The sequence below is a fragment of the Neovison vison genome, chromosome 11 (assembly GCF_020171115.1).
Source record: "Neovison vison isolate M4711 chromosome 11, ASM_NN_V1, whole genome shotgun sequence".
Classification (NCBI taxonomy): domain Eukaryota; kingdom Metazoa; phylum Chordata; class Mammalia; order Carnivora; family Mustelidae; genus Neogale; species Neogale vison.
This window is the reverse complement of record NC_058101.1, coordinates 171,425,099-171,448,276: the sequence shown is the minus strand read 5'-3', so window position 1 is coordinate 171,448,276 and position 23,178 is coordinate 171,425,099. Positions and strand designations below refer to the sequence as shown.

General features: G+C 37.7%; 1 protein-coding gene across 1 annotated transcript in view; it reads right to left on the bottom strand.

Moving 5' to 3' along the window:
* Window positions 1-793: 793 nt before the first annotated feature.
* Window positions 794-23,178, bottom strand: part of LOC122889838 (arylamine N-acetyltransferase 1) — a 66,964-nt gene continuing 44,579 nt past the window's right edge. Inside the window, exon 2 of the mRNA XM_044225253.1 lies at window positions 794-1,954. Within this exon, the coding sequence (XP_044081188.1) occupies window positions 1,076-1,948 (873 nt within the window). The 5' untranslated portion in view covers window positions 1,949-1,954 and the 3' untranslated portion in view covers window positions 794-1,075. The remainder of the gene's footprint in view (window positions 1,955-23,178) is intronic.

Sequence of the window (23,178 nt, the reverse complement as noted above, 5' to 3'; positions counted from 1 at the left end):
ATGCAATTGTTGGATTGTAGGGAGTTCTATTTTTAGCTTTCTGAGGAACCTCTAAACTGTTCTCCAGAGTGGCTACATCAGTTTTCATTCCCACCAACAGTGCAAGAGGGTTCCCCTTTCTCCGTATCCTCTCTGACACCTGTTTTTTGTTTTTAACTAACCATTCTGATTGGTGAGGTGATATCCCACTGTAGTTTTGATTTTTATTTCCCTGCTGATGAGTGATGTTAAGCATTTTTTATTTGTCTGTTAGCCATTTGTATGTTTTTCTTTGGAGAAGTGTCTATTCATGTCTTCCATGTATTTCTTAACTGGATTATTTGTTTTTTGGGGATATTGAGTTTGATAAATTCTTTATAGATCTTGATACTAACCCTGTATCTGTAAGGTCATTTGTAAATATCTTCTCCCATTCCGTGGGCTCCATTTTAGTTTTATTGATTGTCTCCTTCATTATGAAGAAGGTTTTTATTTTGATGAAGTCCCAGTTGTTCATTTTTGCTTTTGTTTTCCTTGCCTCTGGTGTTGGGTCTCGCAAGAAGTTGCTGCAGCCCCGGTCAAAGAGGTTTATGTCTGTGTTCTTCTCTAGGATTTTGGTGGTTTCCTGTCATACACTGAGTCTTTTGACTTTATTTTTTGTGTATGGTTTAAGAAAATGGTCCAGTTTCATTTTGTGCATATAGTTGTCCAGTTTTCCCAACACTATTTGTTGAAGGTGCTGTCTTTTTTTCCACTGGATATTCTTTCCTGCTCTATTGAAGATTAGTTGACCATACAGTTGTGGATCCATTTCTGGGTTCTCTATTCTGTTCCATTGATCTTTGTGTCCGTTTTTGTGCCAGTACCATACTGTTTTGATGACTATAACTTTGTAATGTTAAATGCTGATATTTTTAAGGGTAAAATTTTCTTTGGTATAATGTGTGAACATTGAAGAAATATGGTAGTTAATAATTGATAAATTGGGTGATACAGACATTTAGTATTTTATTTTCTCTAGTATATGTTTAAAATTTTTTGTAATAAAAAGTTTCAGGACATGAAGTAATACCAAAGACCATTTTTACTCCTTATACTAAATGGTAAAAAATTGATCACCATGTTTAGGCACAAGCTTTCTCTCCAAGGAAATATTAAATATATTTTTAAGCTTTTTTTCTACTTCTTCCTCACTCAGTATCTTAAACTCTACCAAATCCATATTGTCTTTAAAATTGAATTTTCTATAGGAAAGGGTGCAGCCCACTAAACAGTGAACCCCTTCAGAGGTCTGCAAGGAACAGAATGACTTGCTTGTAAACACAGATGTTGGAGATTTCTGAAGGTATGTATTCACAGACTCAAAATCTTCAATTGTTCGAGGTTCAAGAGTAAAGGAGTATATTTTTCGGTATTTGTTCTTTTCCAGAAGATCAGAATCAAGAAATTCTTGATTTGAAATGTACTGTTCTCTTCTGATTTGGTCCAAGTACCAGATTCCTTTGTCTTCTCTTAACTGGAAGATGCAAGGCACCTGAGGCTGATCCTTCCCAGAAATTAACTCCAGAGGCTGCCAAATCTGGTAAGAGCGTCCAAACCCAGCATCCACTATGTAATCCCTGCCATCAGTAGTCACCTTCAGCAGAAGGTGAATCATAGCATTGCTATATTTGTTGGCTGGAGTACTGTAAACATACCCTCCCAACATTGTGGTCTCAAAACCAATTGTGCTCAGAGCCCAATACAGAAGATGATTGACCTGGAGACACCACCCACCACGGTTCCTCCTCACAATTTGATCAAATATGGCCTCCAAGCCCAATTCCATGGCTTCCCCACAATGGATGTTAAGGTTCTCAAAAGGAACGGTTCGGATCTGGTGCTGAAGAATGTCAGTTAATGTTTCCAAGTCCAGTTTCTTCCTAGAATTCCTATAACCAATTCTTTCAAAATATGCTTCAATGTCCATGATCCCCTGAAGGAAGTACAACAAAAACAGAGATAATACATTACTTTTGCACTGGATTTCTTTGATTAGCCTAATTATAACTAATGTATTTTAAATATATAAATGCAGTCAGTAGTTCTAAGTATCCATAATGATAAGTCTTTTGTTTAGTGCTTTTATTGTATAAATTACTTTTGTACATATAAACTCACTTAGTAGACTTAGTAACCCTGTAGGAAAACTATTATCACTTCTTTCATATTTTAAGCATGAGAATTTGGAAATCCATCAGAAGTGAGAAGTGAAACTATAAAAACAGTTTACATATGGTTTTCTTCATGATGAACAAAGGTTCAAATTGGTATCAAAATAAGGTTTACAAATAGTTCCTAAAGGTTCAAATTGGTATCAAAATAAGGTTTATAAATAGTTCCTAATATAAATAGAATTATATAAAGGAGTCTATTGATTTCATGGTACCTGATCCACTCAATTTCCCCTTTAAATAAGATAAAATTATCTGGTCAAACATTCCCACTCAAAGATTATATTCATTTGTGCATTGATTTATTAATCCATTCAAAGTATTTTCTGAATACCTACTATTTATTTGCTACTGATCTCCTTGCTTGCCCTCAGAAATCTTACACTTTAGTGATAGTTGGATGACACAGATTATAAATTGGATAAACTAATAAAACATTAAATTTCTTAGATTCTAATAAGTATCCTGTGGAAGACTAAAGCAAAGAAAGTAGACACGTTATGCACTGAGAAAACTAATTTCTAATAAAGTGATCAAAGAAAGCATCATTGTGACCTTAAGGATGTGAAAGAATGAGCCATGTCTACATGTATGGGGAATACCATTCAGGCAGAAGAAACAAAGCAAAAAAAAAAAAAAGTCTCAAAGTAGAACCTGCCTAGAGTGCTCAGAGAACTTATAGGAGGCCAGAGTGATTGAAGCAGAGTGAGTGGACAGAATGTGAACTGAGATGAGATAAGACAACTAACATACCCTCTAAAAAATACCAGCCTTTTGGCTTGAACTCTGAGATCAGAATCATAGTGAGAAGGGCAGTGGAGGAAGGTTGCAGTTTAGGCAAAGTGTACCAAAATCAATTTGATGTTTCTGGCTATTACATGAAGAATAAGCTGTATACATTCAGCTAAATAGACTGGTGACCCAGGTAGGCCAATTAAAAACATGTACGTTCTAGGACCAGTACTCTCCTCATGAATGGTATGTTATCCAAATCAAGTCAATAAGACTCTATTGAAGGGATACTTCAGAAACCTAAACAGATATGTTCTGCTGCAGGACTAAGAACTGGTAGGGTATTTTCTCAAAGCTACTAGGAGAACTTGCTGAAAAATAATATCAATAAAAATTTATGGAGTTGAGAAATGAAAAACAGGAGGAAAAAAAAGATGAGAAAAGACCTGAACCAAATTTTAAATTATCTCTTGACTTTCTGTTAAGGTGAGGTAGCAGAAAAAAAAATTCCTTATTTTTGTTAAATCCCATGTAGAAAATGTTCTGCCCCTGCTGGTAAAGAGTCCTAATCCCATGTAGACGCTAATTTTAACAGTAGTGCACTACCATTGTTAGTATGACATAGTCTGAGGTGACATGATACAAAAGGCCCTGTTCCCTAGGCTAGTGGTGATAAGCTATGTGTTTCTGTTGTCCTTTTTATTCTTATTTCTCTTGTTTTGTGTTTTTCTTTCTTAGTCAGCTCTTCCCATTTTGCTAGGGTTTTTATTTTTTTTTAACGTCTGCAACATTATTTTCTCTAAATCTATTGTTTATTTCATCTCTTCTCATCTTATTTGCATTGATGTCCTTTACCAACATGTACACGGGCTCTAAAACTACCACTCAGATCTGGAGAAACTATTGTAAAAAACCCTCTCTGATTATATATCCAGAAGCACTGTTGAATAAGTAAGGAGGACAGTGATATGGCACAAAAAAATATGGTTTAGACATGCTTGACCTTTACAAAAATTTAGTTAACAGAATTTTCCCTTTTTATTTTAGATAACATAAATTATATTATTAGTTTCAGAGGTAGAATTTAGTGATTCATCACTTACATAAAACACCTAGTGCTCATGACATTAAGTGCCCACTCAATTACCCCACACCCCTACCTACCCCCCTTCCAGCAACCCTCAGTTTCTTTCCTATAGCTAAGACTCTTATGGTTTTCCTTCCTCTCTGTTTTTATTTTACTTTGTTTATCCTTCCCTTCCTCTATTTTCATCTGTTTTGTTTCTTAAATTCCACATATGAGTAAAATTATATGATATTTCTCTTTCTTTGACATTATTTCTCTTAGCATAATACCATATGGTTACATCCACATCATTGTAAATGGCAAGATCTCATTTTTTTGATGGCTGAGTAACATTCCATTATATATATCAATCACATCTTTGTCCATTCATCCTCCATACACATGTGGACTCTTCCTATATTTTGGTTCTTGTGGACATTGTTGCATAAACATTGAAGTGCATGTGCCTCTCTGAATCACTATGTTTGTATCCTTTGGATAATATCTAGTGTAATTACTGGGTCATAGGGTAGGTCTATTTTTAACTTTTTGAAGAAACTCCATACAGTTTTCCAGAGTGGCTGCACCAGTTTACATTTCAACCAACAGAGTAAGAGGTTTTCTCTTTCTCCACATCTTTGCCAACATCTGTTGTTCCTGAGTTTTCAATTTTAGCCATTCTGACTGATGTGAGGTGGTGTATCATTTTTTGACTTATATTTCTTTGATATTGAGTGACATTGAACATTTTTCCATGTGTCTTTTGGCCATTTGCTTGTCTTCCTGTAGAAAAATGTCTGTTCATGTCTTCCATCCATTTCTTGACCAGATTATTACTATTATTAATATTTTTTTTGGTGTTGAGCTTGGTAAATTCTTTATAGATTTTGGATATTAACCTTTTACCTGATATGTCATTAGTGAATATCCTCTTCCATTCTGTAGGTTGTCTTTTAGTTTTGTTGACTATTTCCTTTGCTGTGCATAAGCTTTGCATTTTCACAAAGTACTGATAGTTCATTTTTGTTTTTGTTTCCCTTGCCTTTGAAGATGTATGTGGCCAGAAGTTACCGGCAATGAGGTTAAAGAGGTTGACGCTTGTGTTCTCCACTAGGATTTTGATGGTTTACTGTCTCACATTTAGGAATTTCATCCATTTTGAATTTATTTTTGTGTATGGGGTAACAAAATGGTCCAGTTTCATTCTTCTACATGTGGCTGACTAGTTTTCCTAACACCATTTTTTAAAAATTAATTTATTTTCAGCATAACAGTATTCATTGTTTTTTCACCACACCCAGTGCTCCATATTATAGAGTGCCCTCTATAATACCCACCACCTGGTACCCCAACCTCCCACCCCCCCGCCACTTCAAACCCCTCAGATTGTTTTTCAGAGTCCATAGTCTCTCATGATTCCCCTCCCCTTCCAATTTACCCCAACTCCCTTCTCCTCTCTAACTCCCCATGTCCTCCATGCTTTTTGTTATGCTCCACAAATAAGAGAAACCATATGATAATTGACTCTCTCTGCTTGACTTATTTCACTCAGCATAATCTCTTCAAGTCCCGTCCATGTTGCTACAAAAGTTGGGTATTTGTCCTTTCTGATGGACGCATAATACTCCAGAGTGTATATGGACCACATTTTCCTTATCCATTCGTCCGTTGAAGGGCATCTTGGTTCTTTCCATAGTTTGGTGACCGTGGCCATTGCTGCTATAAACATTGGGGTACAGATGGACCTTCTTTTCACTACATCTGTATCTTTGGGGTAAATACCAAGTAGTGCAATTGCAGGGTCATAGGGAAGCTCTATTTTTAATTTCTTGAGGAATCTCCACACTGTTCTCCAAAGAGGCTACACCAACTTGCATTCCCACCAACAGTGTAAGAGGGTTCCCCTTTCCCCACATCCCCTCTAACATATATTGCTTCCTGTCTTGTTAATTTTGGCCATTCTAACTGGTGTAAGGTGGTATCTCAATGTGGTTTTAATTTGAATCTCCCTGAGGGCTAGTGATGATGAACATTTTTTCATGTGTCTGAGAGCCATTTGTATGTCTTCATTGGAGAAGTGTCTGTTCATATCTCCTGCCTATTTTTTGATATGATTGTCAGTTTTGTGTGTGTTGAGTTTGAGGTGTTCATTATAGATCCTGGATATCAACCTTTGGTCTGTACTGTCATTTGCAAATATCTTCTCCCATTCCGTGGGTTGCCTCTTTGTTTTGTTGACTGTTTCCTTTGCTGTGAAGAAGCTTTTGATCTTAATGAAGTCCCAAAAGTTTATTTCCGCTTTTGTTTCCTTTGCCTTTGGAGACATATCTTGAAAGAAGTTGCTGTGGCTGATATCGAAGAGGTTACTGCCTATGTTCTCCTCTAGGATTCTGATGGATTCCTGTCTCACATTGAGGTCTTTTATCCATTTTGAGTTTATCTTTGTGTACGGTCCTAACACCATTCGTTAAAGAGACTGTTTTGTTTTTTGTTTTTCCCCATTGGGTATTCTTTCCTGCCTTGTTGAAAATTAATTGCCTATAGAGTTGAAGTTTTATTTCTAGGTTTACTATTCCAGTCCATGGTGACTGTTTTTGTGCCAGTATCATATTGTCTTGATGATTATAGGTTTGTAATACAGCTTGAAGTCTAGAATTGTGATGTCACCAGCTTCATTTTTTTCATTATCCTTTCCTTCCTTCTTTTCTTTTCAGTTTTTTCTTTTCTTTTCTTTCTTTTGCAATTTCATTCTTCCTTTCAAGATTTTATTTATTTGACATAAATAAAGTATAAACAAGGAGAGCAGCAGAAGGATAGGGAGCCTGATGTGAGGCTCAATCCCAGGACCCTGAGATCATAACCTGAGCTGAAGGCAAATGTTTAACCAACTGAGCCACCCGGCACCCCTGGTGTTCTTCTTCTTCTTCTTCTTCTTTTTTTTAACATTCCTTCTGTTTTTCAAGGTCTTTTCTTGTTTCATACAAATTTTAGGATTGTTTGTTCCAGCTTTGAAAATGCTGGTGATATTTTGATAGGGATTGCTTTAAATGAATAGAATGCTTTGGGGAGAATAGACAATTTAACAATATTTGTTCCTCTAGTCCATGAACATGGAATGTCTTTGCATTTCTTTGTGTCTTTCTCAATTACTTTCATAAGTGTTCTGTATTTTACAGAGTACAGATATTTTACCTCTTTGGTTAGGTTTATTCCTAGGTATCTTATGGATTTTTGTAAAATTGTAAATGGAATAGATTTTTTGATTTCTTTCTGCTGTTTCATTGTTAGAGTATAGAAATGCAACAGACTTCTGTGTGTTGATCTTACATCCTGCAACTTTGCTGAATTTCTGTATTACTTCTAGCAATTTTTGGGTGGAGTCTTTTGGATTTCCAACATAGAGTATCATGTCATTGTGAAGAGTGAAAGTTTGCCTTCTTTTTGCTGATTTGGAAGCCTTTCATTTCTTTTTGTTGTTTTATTGCTGAGGCCAGAACTTCCAGTACTATGTTGAACAACTGTGATGAGAGTGGACATCCCTGTCATTTTCCTGACCTTAGGAAAAATTTCTGTTTTTCCCCATGGAGGATATTAGCTGTGTGTCTTTTATAACAGTTGTTAGATCTTCTTGTTGGATACACCCCTTTATTATGATGTAGTGTCCTTTTCATTTCTTACTACAGTCTTTGGTTTAAAATATAGTTTGCCTAATATAAGGATGGCTACTCTGCTTTTTTAAAATATCAGTTAGCATGATATATGGTTCTCCACCCCTTCACTTTCAATCTGGAGGCTTATTTGGGTCTAAAATGAGTCTGTTTTAAGTAGCATATCAATGGTTCCTCTTTTTTTTAAATATATATCCATTACACTATTTCTTTCTCTTTTTTTTGAACATTTAGCCCATCTACATTTACAGTAATAACTGAAAGACATGAATTTAGTGCCATTTTATTACATGTAAACTCACTGTTTTGGTAGATTGTCTCTGTTCCTTTCTGATCTTTGTTATCCTTGACCCCTCATCATTAATAGGGTCCCCTTTAATGTTTCTTGCAGGGCTGGTTTGGTGGTCATGAATGCCTTTCATGTTGGTTCTCTTGGAAATTCTCTCTCTTTTTCCAATCTGAATGATAGCTTTGCTGGATAAAGTATTCTTGTTTATGTATTTTTCCCACTTAGCATATTGAATATATCATGCCAGTCCTTTCTGGCTTTGCCAGATCTCTATGGACAGGTCTGATGCCAACCTTATGTTTCTACATTTGTATCTTAAGGGCCTCTTCTTCAAAGTTGTTTTAAGGATTTTCTCTTTATATTTGCAATCTGGAAGTTATAGGTCATGGTGTTAACCTATTTTTGTTGCTTTTGCGGGGAATTCTCTGTGCCTCTTAGACTTAATTGTTTCCTTCCTCAAATTAGGGAAGTTCTCTCCTATAATTCATTCAAATAAATCTTCTGCTTCTCTTTCCCCACTCTTTGTCTTCTGGGATTCCTATAATATGGATATTAATTTGCTGTATGAAATCGCTCAGTTCCTTAAGTCTACCTTTGTGATTTAATAGTTTTCTTTTCCTCTTCTTTTCAGCTTCCTTTTTACCCATCATTTCATCTTCTATATCACTGATTTGCTCTTCTGCATCGTTCATTGTTGTTTTTATGGCCTGCACTAGTGACTGCATCTTGGTAATAGCATTTTAAATTTCAGCCTGACTAGATTTTAGTTTTTTTATCTCTACAGTAGGGATTCTCTAGTGTGTTCTATACTTTTTTCAAGCCAAGCTAGTATCTTTATAATCCTTGTTTTAAAACTAGTTCAGAAATCTTATTATTTTTTTTTCAATTTATTTATTTTCAGAAAAACATTATTCATTATTTTTTCACCACACCCAGTGCTCCATGCAAGCCATGCCCTCTATAATACCCACCACCTGGTACCCCAACCTCCCACCCCCCCGCCACTTCAAACCCCTCAGACTGTTTTTCAGAAAAACAATCTGAAAAACAATCAGAAATCTTATTTATATCTGTAGTGATTAAATTCCTGGGAGTACTATCTTCTGTTCTTTCTTCTGGGGAGTTTTTCTCAGTCACTTATTTTTGTCCAGCAAAGAAAAGAAGAAAAAGAAAAACAACAACAAAAACAACAATAATAACAACAACAAAACAAAACAAAATGAAAAAACTAGATTCTGCATGTATTTTGGTCTGTTTGTTAAAAGAAACTAGGTTCCAATATAGAAAGAAAGAAAAAGATATATATTTAAAATAAAATAAAATACAACGAAAGGAAATAAAAAATAAAATGAGTCATTGAACATTATATCAAAAACTAATGATGTACTATACCTTGGCTAACTAAATTTAATAAAAAATGTATCCTACTTGTTCAAATGGCAAAATAAGTGTATATAAAATTAGAAATTTAAAAAGAGTAAAAAAGAATTGAAGAAGAAAGAAAATTACTGAAAAAATAATACTAAAATTCTAAGGAATGAAAATACAAAGAATACTTTATACTGTTTTCCCCAACAACTGAAGGTTTGCAGCTTTCTATGAACAGTATCCTTGGTGACACTTCTGTGGGAAGAGTCTGTTGTGCTGATTCTTAGGTGGACTTGTCCTAGGGTAAATGCACAGTGCAGAGAAGGGCGGGGCTCAAAGTAAGTGGCTCCAGAGTCCTTTAGGTGGCACTCTTTTGCTTTTCGAAGGCTTTCAGCACTGATGGGCTGGATGAATATAGCTGCACCCTGCTCTCTAGCCCTGGAGCTGAAAATACATGCTCCCCAGCCCCCCTCTCGCTTTTCAGTGAGCTGTCACAGAAAAGCAATCACTCTTGTTTCCTTGGTTTCATCAGAACTCTGTGTTCACTCAGCCTTTGAACAATCATTCTTAGTCTCAAAACTAAATTTTAGGCCCATGGCCCAGACCCACAGTGTTCCTCCCAGGGAAGGGGGTTGAAAGTGGAGTCCCACCAACCTGCTTTTTTGCTAGACTTGTTCCTGTAATGCAATTGCATGACTGTGCAGTGATTCACAGTTTATGACAACACAGAGTAGAAAAAGCTATCATCTAGACTCCTTGTTCTCAGTCAGCTTCTCTGCTCCAATGCCTGGAAACTGTCACACTGAGGGACCACCTGTTCTTCTTTATGACCCTGGGGATTCTCAGACCATGCTGTCACACCTGGGATTTGGTCCCACTTCACCACTTGAGCCTTGAGCACCTTTAAGTCAGGCATATCTCCTGTAGCAGATTCCTCAAAGTTCCGATTTTGCATTCCACTGCTTATAATGCTTTTGGTAGCCTCCTTTTTTTTTTTTAATCTTATATTCCTTTATCAATTTCAATGAGCAATTCATTTTTACAGAATATATAAATATTCATCTTTGGTTAGTTTTTGGTTGAATAAAATTATTTGTAATTGTATTAATATAAAGAATACTGTATTGTTGTTGTTCCAGAGTTTCATCTTGGAACTCTGTGTTTTTAATCTAGCATGTCAAACTTCTGTAACACCACATCTACTTCCATCATTTTCCTCCTAACTGGTGTTCCTGGGCTGGAAGCCTTCCACATCTGGATCTCCATTCCCTTCTGCTTTCCCTACACAACCGCCCTCTCAGGAAACAGCCTGATCCTTTTTGCCATTGTCACCCAGCCCAGCCTCCATAAACCCATGTATTATTTCCTCTCCATGCTGTCAATGAGAGACTATGGACTCTGAAAAACAATCTTCCTTAAGTAGGATCCCTCCTCTCTGCCATATCCTCTGCTCTATCACACTGGATTCAAGTCTCCTTAACCTCCTACCTTCTTTTCTACCTGTAGGCTTGCAGCATTTGTTTTCTTAGATTTCTGATTTTTTTTCTTGCATGTTCAGAACGAATTGATAACTATCTAGGTGTATTTGATGGGCAAGACAAACTTGGGGGCCTCCTGCTTTGCCACCTTAGCTCCTCTCCTTTAGTCAATAATCTTAATCTACTGAGACTCAAATTGCAACCATTTTACACACCAAGGCTAACTCCTTCACAGTGTGGGACAGCCTAAGATGGCATGATACAAAGGGCCTGGCTCTTTAATTTCTTTCAGATTTTCTTATTTCTCTTTTTTAACCCAACTATCACTCACATATTGCCAATGCCTCCAACTTTCTCTGTTCATGGTGTCTGAAGTATTGTTTCCCTTAAATCTATTAGATTCATTACACTTCCTTTCATCTCACCAGAATATTTCCCATTATTTAGAGAAGTTGTAATACTCTACTCTTTATACCAGAGAACAACTGGTATTTAGCCAGATCTCCCCATATCCTCTCTGACACTAATCCAGAATTTGTAAATGTGTATGGAAAGAAGAGAAGTGAAGGGTAATGGAAAAGGAATCGACTGGTTTCTAGCTTGGCCATTTGATTCATGGTTAAATCATTATTCCTTCTACTTGAAAATTATTTTGTACTTATTTTGAACTGTCATAATTTGTTTTCAAGTGTTTGTTTTCCTTTTCATTTTTTTCTTTATTCTTTTTTTTTTTTAAGATATAATTTTAGGGATGCCTGGGTGGCTCAGTTGGTTAAGCTGCTGCCTTTGGCTTGGGTCATGATCCCAGGGTCGTGGGATTGAGTCCCACTCAGGCTCCTTGCTCACTGGGGTGCCTGCTTCTCTCTCTGCCTCTGCCTGCTGCTCTGCCTGCTTGTGTTCTCCCTCTCTCTCTCTCTGACAAATAAATAAGTAAATAAAATCTTAAAAAAAGACATAATTTTAAATTAGAATTTAGTAATGGTGGTGAGGGGGGCAAGATGGCAGAGAAGTAGGAGGCACTGTTTCAACTGGTCCCCTAAAGTGAGCTGATTATCTACCAGAATGCTCTGAACACTCATGAAATCAGCCTGAAATATAAGATTATACACTTCTGGATCTCTTCATGGGCAGAAGACTCCAGTGGACAGGTAAAGCAGAGTGGGAATGATGGCACTGACATCGGAAGATAAACAGAATGGGGAGAGAGCCACCAGAAGTGACCCACTGGAAAGTAATACCCCAATATGAGAGTGCCCTGTGATTGGGGACCAGCATTAATTTGGAGTCTGGTTAAAAGCACTCAAAAAGAGCAAATGATCTTAAGGGGCAACTGGTGGAATCAGGCAGTCATGGGTATGGGCTCAAGCCCACAACCCAGGGCAGCCTCTGCTGGCGACTACCCATGCCAGAGAGAGTGTGGCGAAGCCTCCAGACTGTGGTCCCTGAGATGCAGGCAGTCATGAGAGCGTCTGGGTGGTGACAGCTGGACCTCTCTAGAATCACAGATTTTTGCACTTTGTAGGCGTGTTGTACGACTGGTACCTGAGCTGCGCTCCACACCCTCCACTCACTCTCCCCTGAGATAGGTCCATGCAGGTGCTAGCTAGTGCTCTCTAGGACCAGTGAGAGTCTGAACACTCCCAGCCTGGGCAGGCATGAAATCTCAGTATGCTATCTCTGGTTGGGATCTCTCTGGATGTCTGGACCTGCCCAGAGAGCTGAGGCAAAGGCAGCCACTGGAAGCGGGCTCTCTGGACCAATATTCCTCATGGTTTTAGTAGCACCAGGGTACAGAGACAGGTGGGAGCTCATGTGACCCCTCAAACTATGGCTAGGAACATGCTTTGCCAGTGGGGAGTGCCAGAGGGGGAGTCTGTATGCTCTGGACCACCCAGAGAGGGCCAAACTGAGGCTTCTCTGAGACGGAGGTCTGGGTGCAGTATGCTTTCCTCTAAACCTCCAAAGAACCACCAAAAGCCACCAAGGGAGAAAAAAAAAAAAAGAAAGGAAAAGAAAATCTCCAGAGAACAAAAGCCTCAAAAACCTATTTCCTCAGAGCCGAGCCTATTGAAGGGGGAAGGAGGACTCAACCCAAGCAAGATTTCTTGAAAAACAATGCAGCAGGCCCTCCCCCAGAGAGCCAACCTAAAAAATCAGAGGACAACTACCACAGTGTTTCCATAAAACTGTAAAACCCCAATATCAGGGGAAAAGAAGATATTAAGCTGCTGATATTGCTCTAAAACCTGTATATTTCATAGATACAACTTTTATTTTTAATTCATTCCCACTATTCTTATTCTTTTTAATTTTTAAAAATTTTTTGTAGCCTATTTACCATCACAGTGAGAGGTTCAGTACAACAAACTCCATAATAACCCTTTAACTTGAGCTTTTTTGATATATATATATATATATATATATTTGTGTTTTCCTTTTCCTTTTATATATTTTTTTAATATTCATATAGAGAAAGCTTCAAGGTAACCCTCTTTCCCCAATGAATACTACTGCTATATATAAACCAGTTTTAATCCCCTTTTATCTCGGGAAAGTTGAATCCTTTAACAAAGATATCAAGATAACCCAGGAAGAATCAAAATAAGCTTCCTCACCCACATTGAGGATTTATAACCACCACCCATCTTTTTCTTCTGTCAGTGTTTCTGTGTATTTGTTTTTGTTCTGGTAGTATATAAATCTTACACTTGGGATTCATTTTGGCTGGGTTCTTTTTTTTCTTGTCATTTGTTTTTATTGGTCTTTTTGTTTGTCCGTTTTTGTTTGTATACTTTATAAATCGTACCATTGGGGCCCATTCAGGCTGGGTCTTTTTTTTTCCCCGTCTCCTTCTTTCTCTCTTTTTTTTTTCTTTTTGGGGGGGACTTCTGATTGCTCAGAAGCATTCTAGGGTCACCTTGCCTGGATCGTGGCTGATATATTTAGCTACACATCCCCTCAGCCATCTTTCACCAAAATGACTAGGAGGAGGAATGCCCAGCAGAAAAAAAATTCAGAGACTGTGCCCTCTCCATCAGAGTTACTGGATATGGACATATACTCTATGCTCTCCAATGACAAAATGGAATCAAGTAGGGCATAAGTGAAAGCCACCAGGGAAGATGTTAAAAAAGCTATCGATGAGTTCCAATCTAATCTAAATTCTCAAAAAACTAGGGTAAGTGAGGCAGAAGATAGAATTAGGATCTAGAGGACAAACTGATAGGGAAAAAAGATAAAAAGGAGGTCTGGAACAAACATCTTAGAAGCCATGAACACAGAATTAGGGAAATAAATGACCCCATGAAACATTCCAATGTCATAATTATTGGAATCCCTGGGCGGGGGGCGGGGAGAAAGAAAAAAGACTAATGGATATAGTTAAACAAATTCTCCATGAAAATTTTCCCAATCTGGGGAATGGAACCAGCATTCATATCCTAGAGGCAAAATGGTCTCCCCTGAAGATCACAGAGTCTAGAAAGAATTTGAGAAACCTGGTTGTGAAAATAATGAATCATAATTTTAGACAGGAGTTCTTGAGAGAAGCTAGGGGATGAGATTCCTTATATATAGAGGGAGGCTCATCAGAATAACATCAGACCTGTCCACAGAAACCTGACAAGCCAGAAGGGGCTGGCAAGACATATTCAAGGCACTAAATGAGAAGAACATGAAGCCAAGAATACATTATCTAGCAAGGCTGACATTCAAAATGCATGGAGAGATAAAGAGCTTCCAAGACTGGCAAGGTTTAATACAGTATGTGACCACCAAGCTGGCACTACAAGAAATATTAAGGGGGATTCTATAAAAGAAGAAAGAACTCAAGAGTGTCATTGAACAAAAATTAATGGAGACAATCTATAGAAACAAGGGCTTCACAAGCAACACGGTGTCAATAAAAACTTATCTCTCAGTAATTGCTCTCAACATGAAAAGCCTAAGTGCTCCCATAAAATGGCACATGGTAGCAGATTGGATAAAACGACAGGACCCATCCACATGTTGTCTACAAGAGACCCATTTTAAACCTAAGGATACATCCAGACTGAAAGTGAAGGGATGGAGAAGCATCTTTCATACCAGTGGGCCTCAAAAGAAGGCTGGGGTAGAGAATCTCATATCAGAAAAACTAGATTTTAAACTAAACACTGCAGTCAGAGATAAAGAAGGACACTACATCATACTTAAAGGGTCTATCCACCAAGAAGATCTAACAATTATAAATATTTATTCTCCCATATTCAATACATAAGACAACTGTTAATCAAGAGAAGGAGTCATATTGATATGAATACATTAACAGTAGGGAGTCACAGCATGCCACTCTCAGTAATAAATCATCCAAGCAGAAAATCAATAAAGAAACAAGCATTGAATGACACATTGGACAAGATGGACCTCATAGATACTCATAGAACATTCTACCTTAAAACAACAGAATACTCATTCTTCTCAAGGGCATATGGAACCTTCTCCAGAATAGATCACATACTGGGTCACAAGTCAGGGCTCAACTGATAACAAAAGACTGAGATCATTCCCTGCACATTCTCAGACCACAATGCTTTACAACCAGAACTCAACCACAAGAAAAAGTTTGGAGGGAATTCAAACACTTGAAAGCTAAAGACCACCTTGCTTAAGAATGTTTGGATCAACCAGGAAATCAAAGAAGAACTTAAACAATTCATGGGAACAATGAGAATGAAGACACTTCAGTCCAAAACCTATGGGATATGGCAAAGGCAGTCCTAAAGGGGAAATACATAGCCATCCAAGCCTCCCTCAAAAAAATTAAAAAATACAGAGTACACAAACTGTCTTTACACCTTAAAGAGCTGGAGAAGCAACAACAAATTAAGCCAACCCCCCAAATAAGAAGGGAAATAATCAAGATTAGAGCAGAAATCAATGAGATAGAAACTAGAGCTACAGTAGAATACATCAATGAAACCGGAAGCTGGGGTTTGAAAGAATCAAGAAGATCGATAAACCCTTGGCCAAACAAATCGAAAAGAAAAGAGAGAGGACCCAAGTTAATAAAAATTATGAATGAAAAGGGAGAGGCCACAACTGACATCAAGGAAATAGAAAAAAATCATCAGAAATTATTATCAATAGGTATATACCAATAAGTTAAGCAACCTAGACAAAATGGATGCATTCTTAGAAACCTATAAACTTCCAAAACTGAATCATGAAGAAACTGACAACCTGAAGAGACCAATATCTAGTAACAAAATTGAAGCAGTGATCAAAAACCTCCCAAAAAACAAGAGCCCAGGACCTGATGGATTCCCTGGGGAATTCTACCAAACTTTCAAAGGAGAAATAATACCCATCCTCCTGAAGCTGTCTCAAAAAATAGAAACAGAAGGAAAACTTTCAGACTCTTTTTATAAAGCCAACATTACCCTGATCCCCAAACCAGGCAAGGACCCCACCAAAAAGGAGAATTCAGACCAATATCCCTTGTATCTGTCCCTCAGAATAATGTATTACTTAAAATATAAGTCATGGGAAATTTTACTAGTTACCAAGGATGTTTAAATATAGCCTTGAGGAAAACACATACTGGCAACAGGCCTCTGGGGGAGAGGATGATATACGGCCTTGAAATCGAGCAGCTGGCTATGCCAGGCTAGTTCAAAGCAGAACACTGCCTGCTTCATGGAAGTTGAGCAGCTGATAATGTCCAGCCCGCTCAGGGTGAAATGCTGCCTACTTCATTTTTCCATTATCTCCCCTTTCCCCCCTGAGAGCACCTATGGCTAATTAGATAAGTCCTTTGAATGTGTTTGCTCAACTATGAACTTTATACTGCTTGACCAGACATATTTTGCCTTTCTACTTTTTTATCTACAGGGCATATGATTAATATTTGGCCTTCTTTGGCTCTTCTGTTGATTACTGTCTATATCTAATAAAAGCGGGACTGAAGAGTTGTTCAGGGCAACAGTCTTTTCTACTGTTGTCCCCTGATCCATTTCTCTTGCAGCTGACTTGTTTATGCCTCCTTTTTCTCCCATGCACGGTCAGGAAGTGGCAATCCCTGATGACCATGAATGCTAAGATTCTCAACAAGATCTTAGCTAAAAGGATCCAATAGTACATTAAAAAGATTATCCACCATGACCAGGTGGGATTTATTTATGGGATGCAGGGGTAATTCAGCATTCACAGATCAATGTGATAGAAAAAATAAATAAGAGAAGGAAGAATAACCACATGGTCCTCTCAACGGATGCAGAAAAAGCATTTGACAAGATACAGCATCCATTCCTGATTAAAATGCTTCAAAGTGTAGGGATTGAGGGAAGATTCCTCAACTTCACAAAATCTATCTATGAAAAACCCAGAGCAAATATCATTCTCAAAGGGGAAAAGCTGACAGCCTTCCCTTTGAGATCAAGAACATGACAAGGATGCCCACTCTCACCACTCTTGTTCAACATAATATTAGAAGTCTTAGAAACAGCAATCTGACAACAAAAGGAAATAAAATGTATTCAAATTGGCAAGGAACAAGTTGCACTCTCTTCACAGATGACATGATACTTAATATGGAAAACCCAAAAGACTCCACTCCCAAACTACTAGAACTCATACAGCAATGCAGTAATGTAGCAGGATACAAAATCAATATACAGAAATCAGTGGCTTTCTTATACAATAGCAATGAAAATATAGAAAGTGAAATTAGAGAATCGATTCCTTTTACTACAGCACCAAGAACCATAAGATACCTGGGAATAAACCTAACCAAAGAGGTAAAGGATTTGTACTCGAGGAACTACAGAACACTCATGAAAGAAATCAAAGAAGACAAAAAAAGATGGAAGACTATTCCATGCCCATCAATCAGAAAAATAAACATTGTTAAAATGTCTATACTGCCTAGAGCAATCTATACTTTCAGTGTCATTCTGATCATAATTGCACCAGCATTTTTCAAAGTGCTAGAACAAAGAATCCAAAAATTTGGAAGCAGAAGAGACCCCAAATTGCTAAGGAAATGTTGACAATGAAAAACAAAGCTAGGGCATCACTTTGTTTGATTTGAAGATTTACTACAAAGCTGTGATCACCAAGACAGCATGGTACTGGCATAAAAACAGACACATAGACCAGTGGAACAGAGTAGAGAGACCAGATATGGGCCCTCAACTATATGGTCAAATAATCTTCGACAAAGCAGGAAAAAATATCTATTAGAAAAAAGACTGTCTCTTCAATAAATGGTGCTGGGAAAATTGGACAGCTATGTGTAGAAGAATGAAACTCAACCATTTTCTTATACCATACACAAAGATAAACTCGAAATGGATGAAAGACCTCAACGCAAGGCAGGAATCCATCAGAATCTGAGATGAGAACATAGGCAATAACCTCTTTGACATTGGCCACAGCAACTTCTTTCAAGATATGTCTCCAAAGCTAAAGGAAACAAAAGTGAAAATGAACTTTTGGGACTTCATCAAGATCAAAAGTTTCTGCACAGTAAAGGAAACAGTCAACAAAACAAAGAGGCAACCCACGGAATGGGAAGATATTTGCAAATGACAATACAGACAAAGGCTGATATCCAAGATCTGTAAAGAACTCCTCAAACTCAACAGACACGAAACAGATAATCCCATTAAAAAATGGTCAGAAGATATGAACAGACACTTCTCCAAAGAAGTCATACAAATGGCTAACAGAACCATGAAAAAATGTTCATCATCATTAGCCATCAGGGAGATTCAAATCAAAAGCACACTGAAATGCCACCTGACACCAGTTAGAATGGCCAAACGTAACAAGAGAGTAAACAACATGTGTTGGAGAGGATGTGGAGAAAGGGGAATCCTCTAACACTTTTGGTGGTAATGCAAGTTGGTGCAGCCACTTCGGAAAACAGTGTGAAGATTCTTAAGAAATTAAAAAAATAGAGCTACCCTATGACCCTGGAATTGCACTACTGGGTATTAACCCCAAAGATACAGATGTAGTGAAAAGAAGGGCCATCTGTACCCCAATATTCATAGGAGCAATGGCCACAGTGTTCAAACTGCGGAAAGAACCAAAATGTCCTTCAACGGACAAATGGATAAAGAAGATATGGTCCATATATGCTATGGAGTATTAGGCCTCCATCAGAAAGGATGAATACCCAACTTTTGTATCAACATGGATGAGACTATAAGAGATTATGCTGAATGAAATAAGTCAAGCAGAGAGAGTCAAGTATCATATGGTTTCACTTTACTTGTGGAGCATAAGGAATAACACAGAGGACATTGGGAAATGGAGAGGAGAAGTGAGCTGGGGGAAATTGGAGGGGGAGACAAACCATGAGAGACTGTGGACTTTGAGAAACAAACAGGGTTTTGGAGGGGAGGGTATTGGAAGTTAGGTGAGCCGGGTGGTGGCACTGAGGAGTGCACGTATTGCATGGAGCATTGGGTGTGGTGGATAAACAATGAATTCTGGTACACTGAAAAAAATAAAATAAATTTTAAAAAATTAACTAGTCAAGCATCAGGTAGAGAAAACAAACAATTTATAATTTGTAAAACATTACACTGGCATCAGAATATTCCACAGAAATGTCCACAAGTTCACCTTACTTCAGTAATGGAATTATGCTTACAAAGTTTTGAAAAAAAGTATGACACTCAAACATGATTCTGTTAGTGTTTCACTGAATCATGAAGGGAAAATGAATAAAGACAATCTCAAACATGAAAAAATTGAGAAATGCAACAATGATGAGCTACCCTGAATAAATGTTACTTTCCATCGATTAGTGAAGATGTAAATAAAAATTTAGAAAAAAAAAACTAAGTAAGAGACCACAATTCAAGGAAAGCTGGACAGAATTAACTCCCTTTTTTATAGAGCAAAGAGAAGAAAGATTATGAGAATTGTGGCTGAAGTAATTTAAAAACATTTTTAAAAATATGACTCAAATGAAACCTATTACTCCAGCACATGTAGGGGTTAAAGAACAGAGCAAGCATGTTTAGTGTACCTAGAGAGGGTACATGGGGTTGATGAGGATTTAGAAGTAAGGGTGGTGTGGGGGAAAGCTCTCTGTAAGCCATTCATATCACTCCAGATCTCTTACCTTTTTTTATGCCTGGTCTGGCTTTTGTGCTCTTACACTTAAGAACACCAGAAAGCAGCAAGTGCCAGGAAATTCGTATCCTACCAGGGTTTCTCTGGGTCAGCGACTTATTGGTGGGAGGTTTTGAAAGCCCAGCACTTTGTCTTGTGTCTGGACAAACTTATAGTTTGCATCCAGGCTGAAATTTGGTTTCTACCAGGACTACTTACTTAATATGTCACTTGCACATGGATCCTTGTCTCTCTCTGATTCTGGGAACCTGATTTAAGTTACTTTGATGTTTATTTTGGCAAGCTGTGTGAAGGAAAGGTAGGATACATTGGATGAGGCAAATTCCAGAAGGCTTTGAATATCAGATAAAACAGATTTATTTTTTCTGCAGATCAAATGGATTTTTTTTTAATGGTCAATATTCAATAGTTGAATGGACTTATCTTTAAACAACGTGTTACTTCAATTCATTTTTATTTTTTTGACTACAGAAATTCTTATTCTCTCCCCAAATGAAGTTATAAGCAAGAGCCTAAAAAAATTTTAAATAGATTGATTTGGAGATAGACCACATGGGATGCTATTCTCCCAAGACTACAAGCAGCACAAATAAATTATTTGACTCAAATGGAATCTTTACCTAATGCCTATATTTCTGCCATTACTGAACAAAATTTAAGAGTGCTAGTGAATTATTTTTCTTTCTTTGTATGCCTACCAATCCCTTTAATTCTCTTTTCTTTGTCCTAGTGAAGGTCATAGCACCTCACTGGATTGACATTGTAATCCAGCCTTCCCTCCCAAAAGTATATGACAGCTACTTGACTTTCTGGATTAAAAAAAAAAAGTTTCTAGGCCAGCTATGTTAACAGACCATTGGTCAATAAGCCTGTATCTCAGCTACAGCCCTAAGTTAATGCCTATAGAGATCAGGCAGGTACGTGGCATCCATAGAGCAGTACCAGAAAGTCAATCTAAAATGAAACATCTGCTCACCCAAAGATGGCAAAGGCCAAACAATTTAAGTCTCTGAGACAGATGCAGCTAGGAAATTGAGAGTTAAAAGTTTTCTTTTGTGGGAAGGAGTTAAGTCCATCACTTTATGCTTGAGGAGTTAAAATGAGGATCCTGGGGAAGGAAACAATGCTGCCATCACACTCAAGGCTACAGGTGGCACACGTAAACTTTTGGGCTGAGGTGGAATCTCCAACTCCTACTGCCAGGATTTCCGGCATTACTAAATAGATTTTTTTTTAATGTTATAACATTCACTTAACAAAATTAACTATTTTAAAATGACAATTCAGTGCTATTTATTACATTCACAATTTTGTGAAACTATCACCTCAGTCTAGCTTGAAAATATATTATTGCCATGAAATAAAATCTCATACTCAAATCAGAGTTAAAATGGCAAAGGAGTATGGGACCCTAAGTTTCTCTAGTCCATATATATATATATAGTTTTCAAATAATTCTGAACACCTGTGAAGTCAGAGGTCTGAGAAAAGAAATTATACAAATAGAATTCTGCAATTCTACAAATAGAAAAGTGATCCCTTTTTGCAATGGTGGAGGTGAGGAGACTTGAATATGGGGTGATATATCAGAGGGCATGATGGAAGGGAGGGACACTGCTTAAGCAGGCTACCACAAAGTATTATAAGCAATGGAATATAAAATTAGAACTTTTAGAAATCTGCAACAGTACAGGATGTGCTTGGTCCAAGGTGGTCAGGTGTCAAAGTGGGGCAGAATCCCAGGTGGCACAGTATTGTATCAGGATCCCTAAGGTCACAGGAGGAATGGAGTGCCTAAAGTACAGCAGAGATCCCAGGCATAGAATCTAGGAAGCCAGCTGAGAACAGGCAGTATAGGCTCTGACTTTCTGCTCTCTGTTGCCATTAATTGTAAACCACTGCATGGTCATGCGACCCCTCTCCTGACAGGGGTAGAGGAAAAGGTAGAAGCCTGGCAAGACCTCCCCCTGCCCTCTCCCTGGGAGGAACAGCATGGATCTGCACCACAAGTGTCTGCAAAATTTGGAGTTTTAAAACTCAGTTACATGTCTAAGATAAAAATGCTTGGTCATAGGCTGGGAGAACACAGAGTTCAGAAAAAAAACCAGGGAGACAAGACTGATTGACTGCTATTCAATGAGAGCTCACTGAAAAGTAGAGGATGTGAATTTTCAACTCCAGGACTAGAGATTGGGGTGCTAACATTTTCATCCCACCCATCTGTGCTGAAGTTTTCAGGGAGCAAAAGAGAACCACATAGTGGAATTGAAGCTGCTTACACTGAGCCCAGGTCTCTGGTAAGGGAGGTGCACTTCCACAAGGACAAGGCACCTGAGAATCATTGCAATAGGTCTTTCACCCAGAAGACCAGCAGGAACATCTGGCTCACACCAACTTTACTGTCACAGACAGCTGAAAGCTTCAACTCTTGGGGAAAACAGTATAGAGCATGAGGTTGGTTTTTTTTTTTTTAATATTCTTAAGCCTTTTAGTATTATTTTTTGTTATTCTTATTTTTCAATTCTTTTTAAAAATTTTATGTATATGTTTTACACATATTTTTTTAAAATTTTTTGTTTCATTTTATTTTATTTTTATTTTCATTCTTTGGGTTTTTATTTTTATTTATTTATTTTTTCATTATGTTATGTTAGTCACCATACAGTAGTACATCCTTAGTTTTTGATGTAATATTCCATGATTCATTGTTTGCATATAATACCCAGTGCTCCATGCAATACAAGCCCTTCTTAATACCCATTACCAGGCTAACCTTTACCCCCACCCCCACCATTCTAAAACTCTCAGTTTGATTCCCAGGGTCCGTAGTTTCTCATGGTTTGTCTCCCCCTCTGATTCACCCCCTTCATTTTCTTCTTCCTTCTCCTAATGCCCTCCATGCTATTTCTTATGTTCCACAAGGAAGTGAAGCCATATGGTAACTGACTTTCTCTGCTTAGCTTATTTCACTTAACATGATCTCCTCCAGTCCGATCCATGTCGATGCAAAAGCTGGGTATTCACCCTTTCTGAAGGCTATGTTATATTCCATTGTATATATGTGCCACATCTTTATCCATTCATCTATTTAATGCCATTAAACTTTCTCCACAGTTTGGTTATTGTGAACATTGCTACTATGAACATTGGGGCACATGCAGCCATTCTTTTCACTACATCTGTATCTTTGGGGTAAATACCCAGGAAGTGCAATTGCTAGGTCATAAGGTACCTCTATTTTTTAATTTTTTTGAGG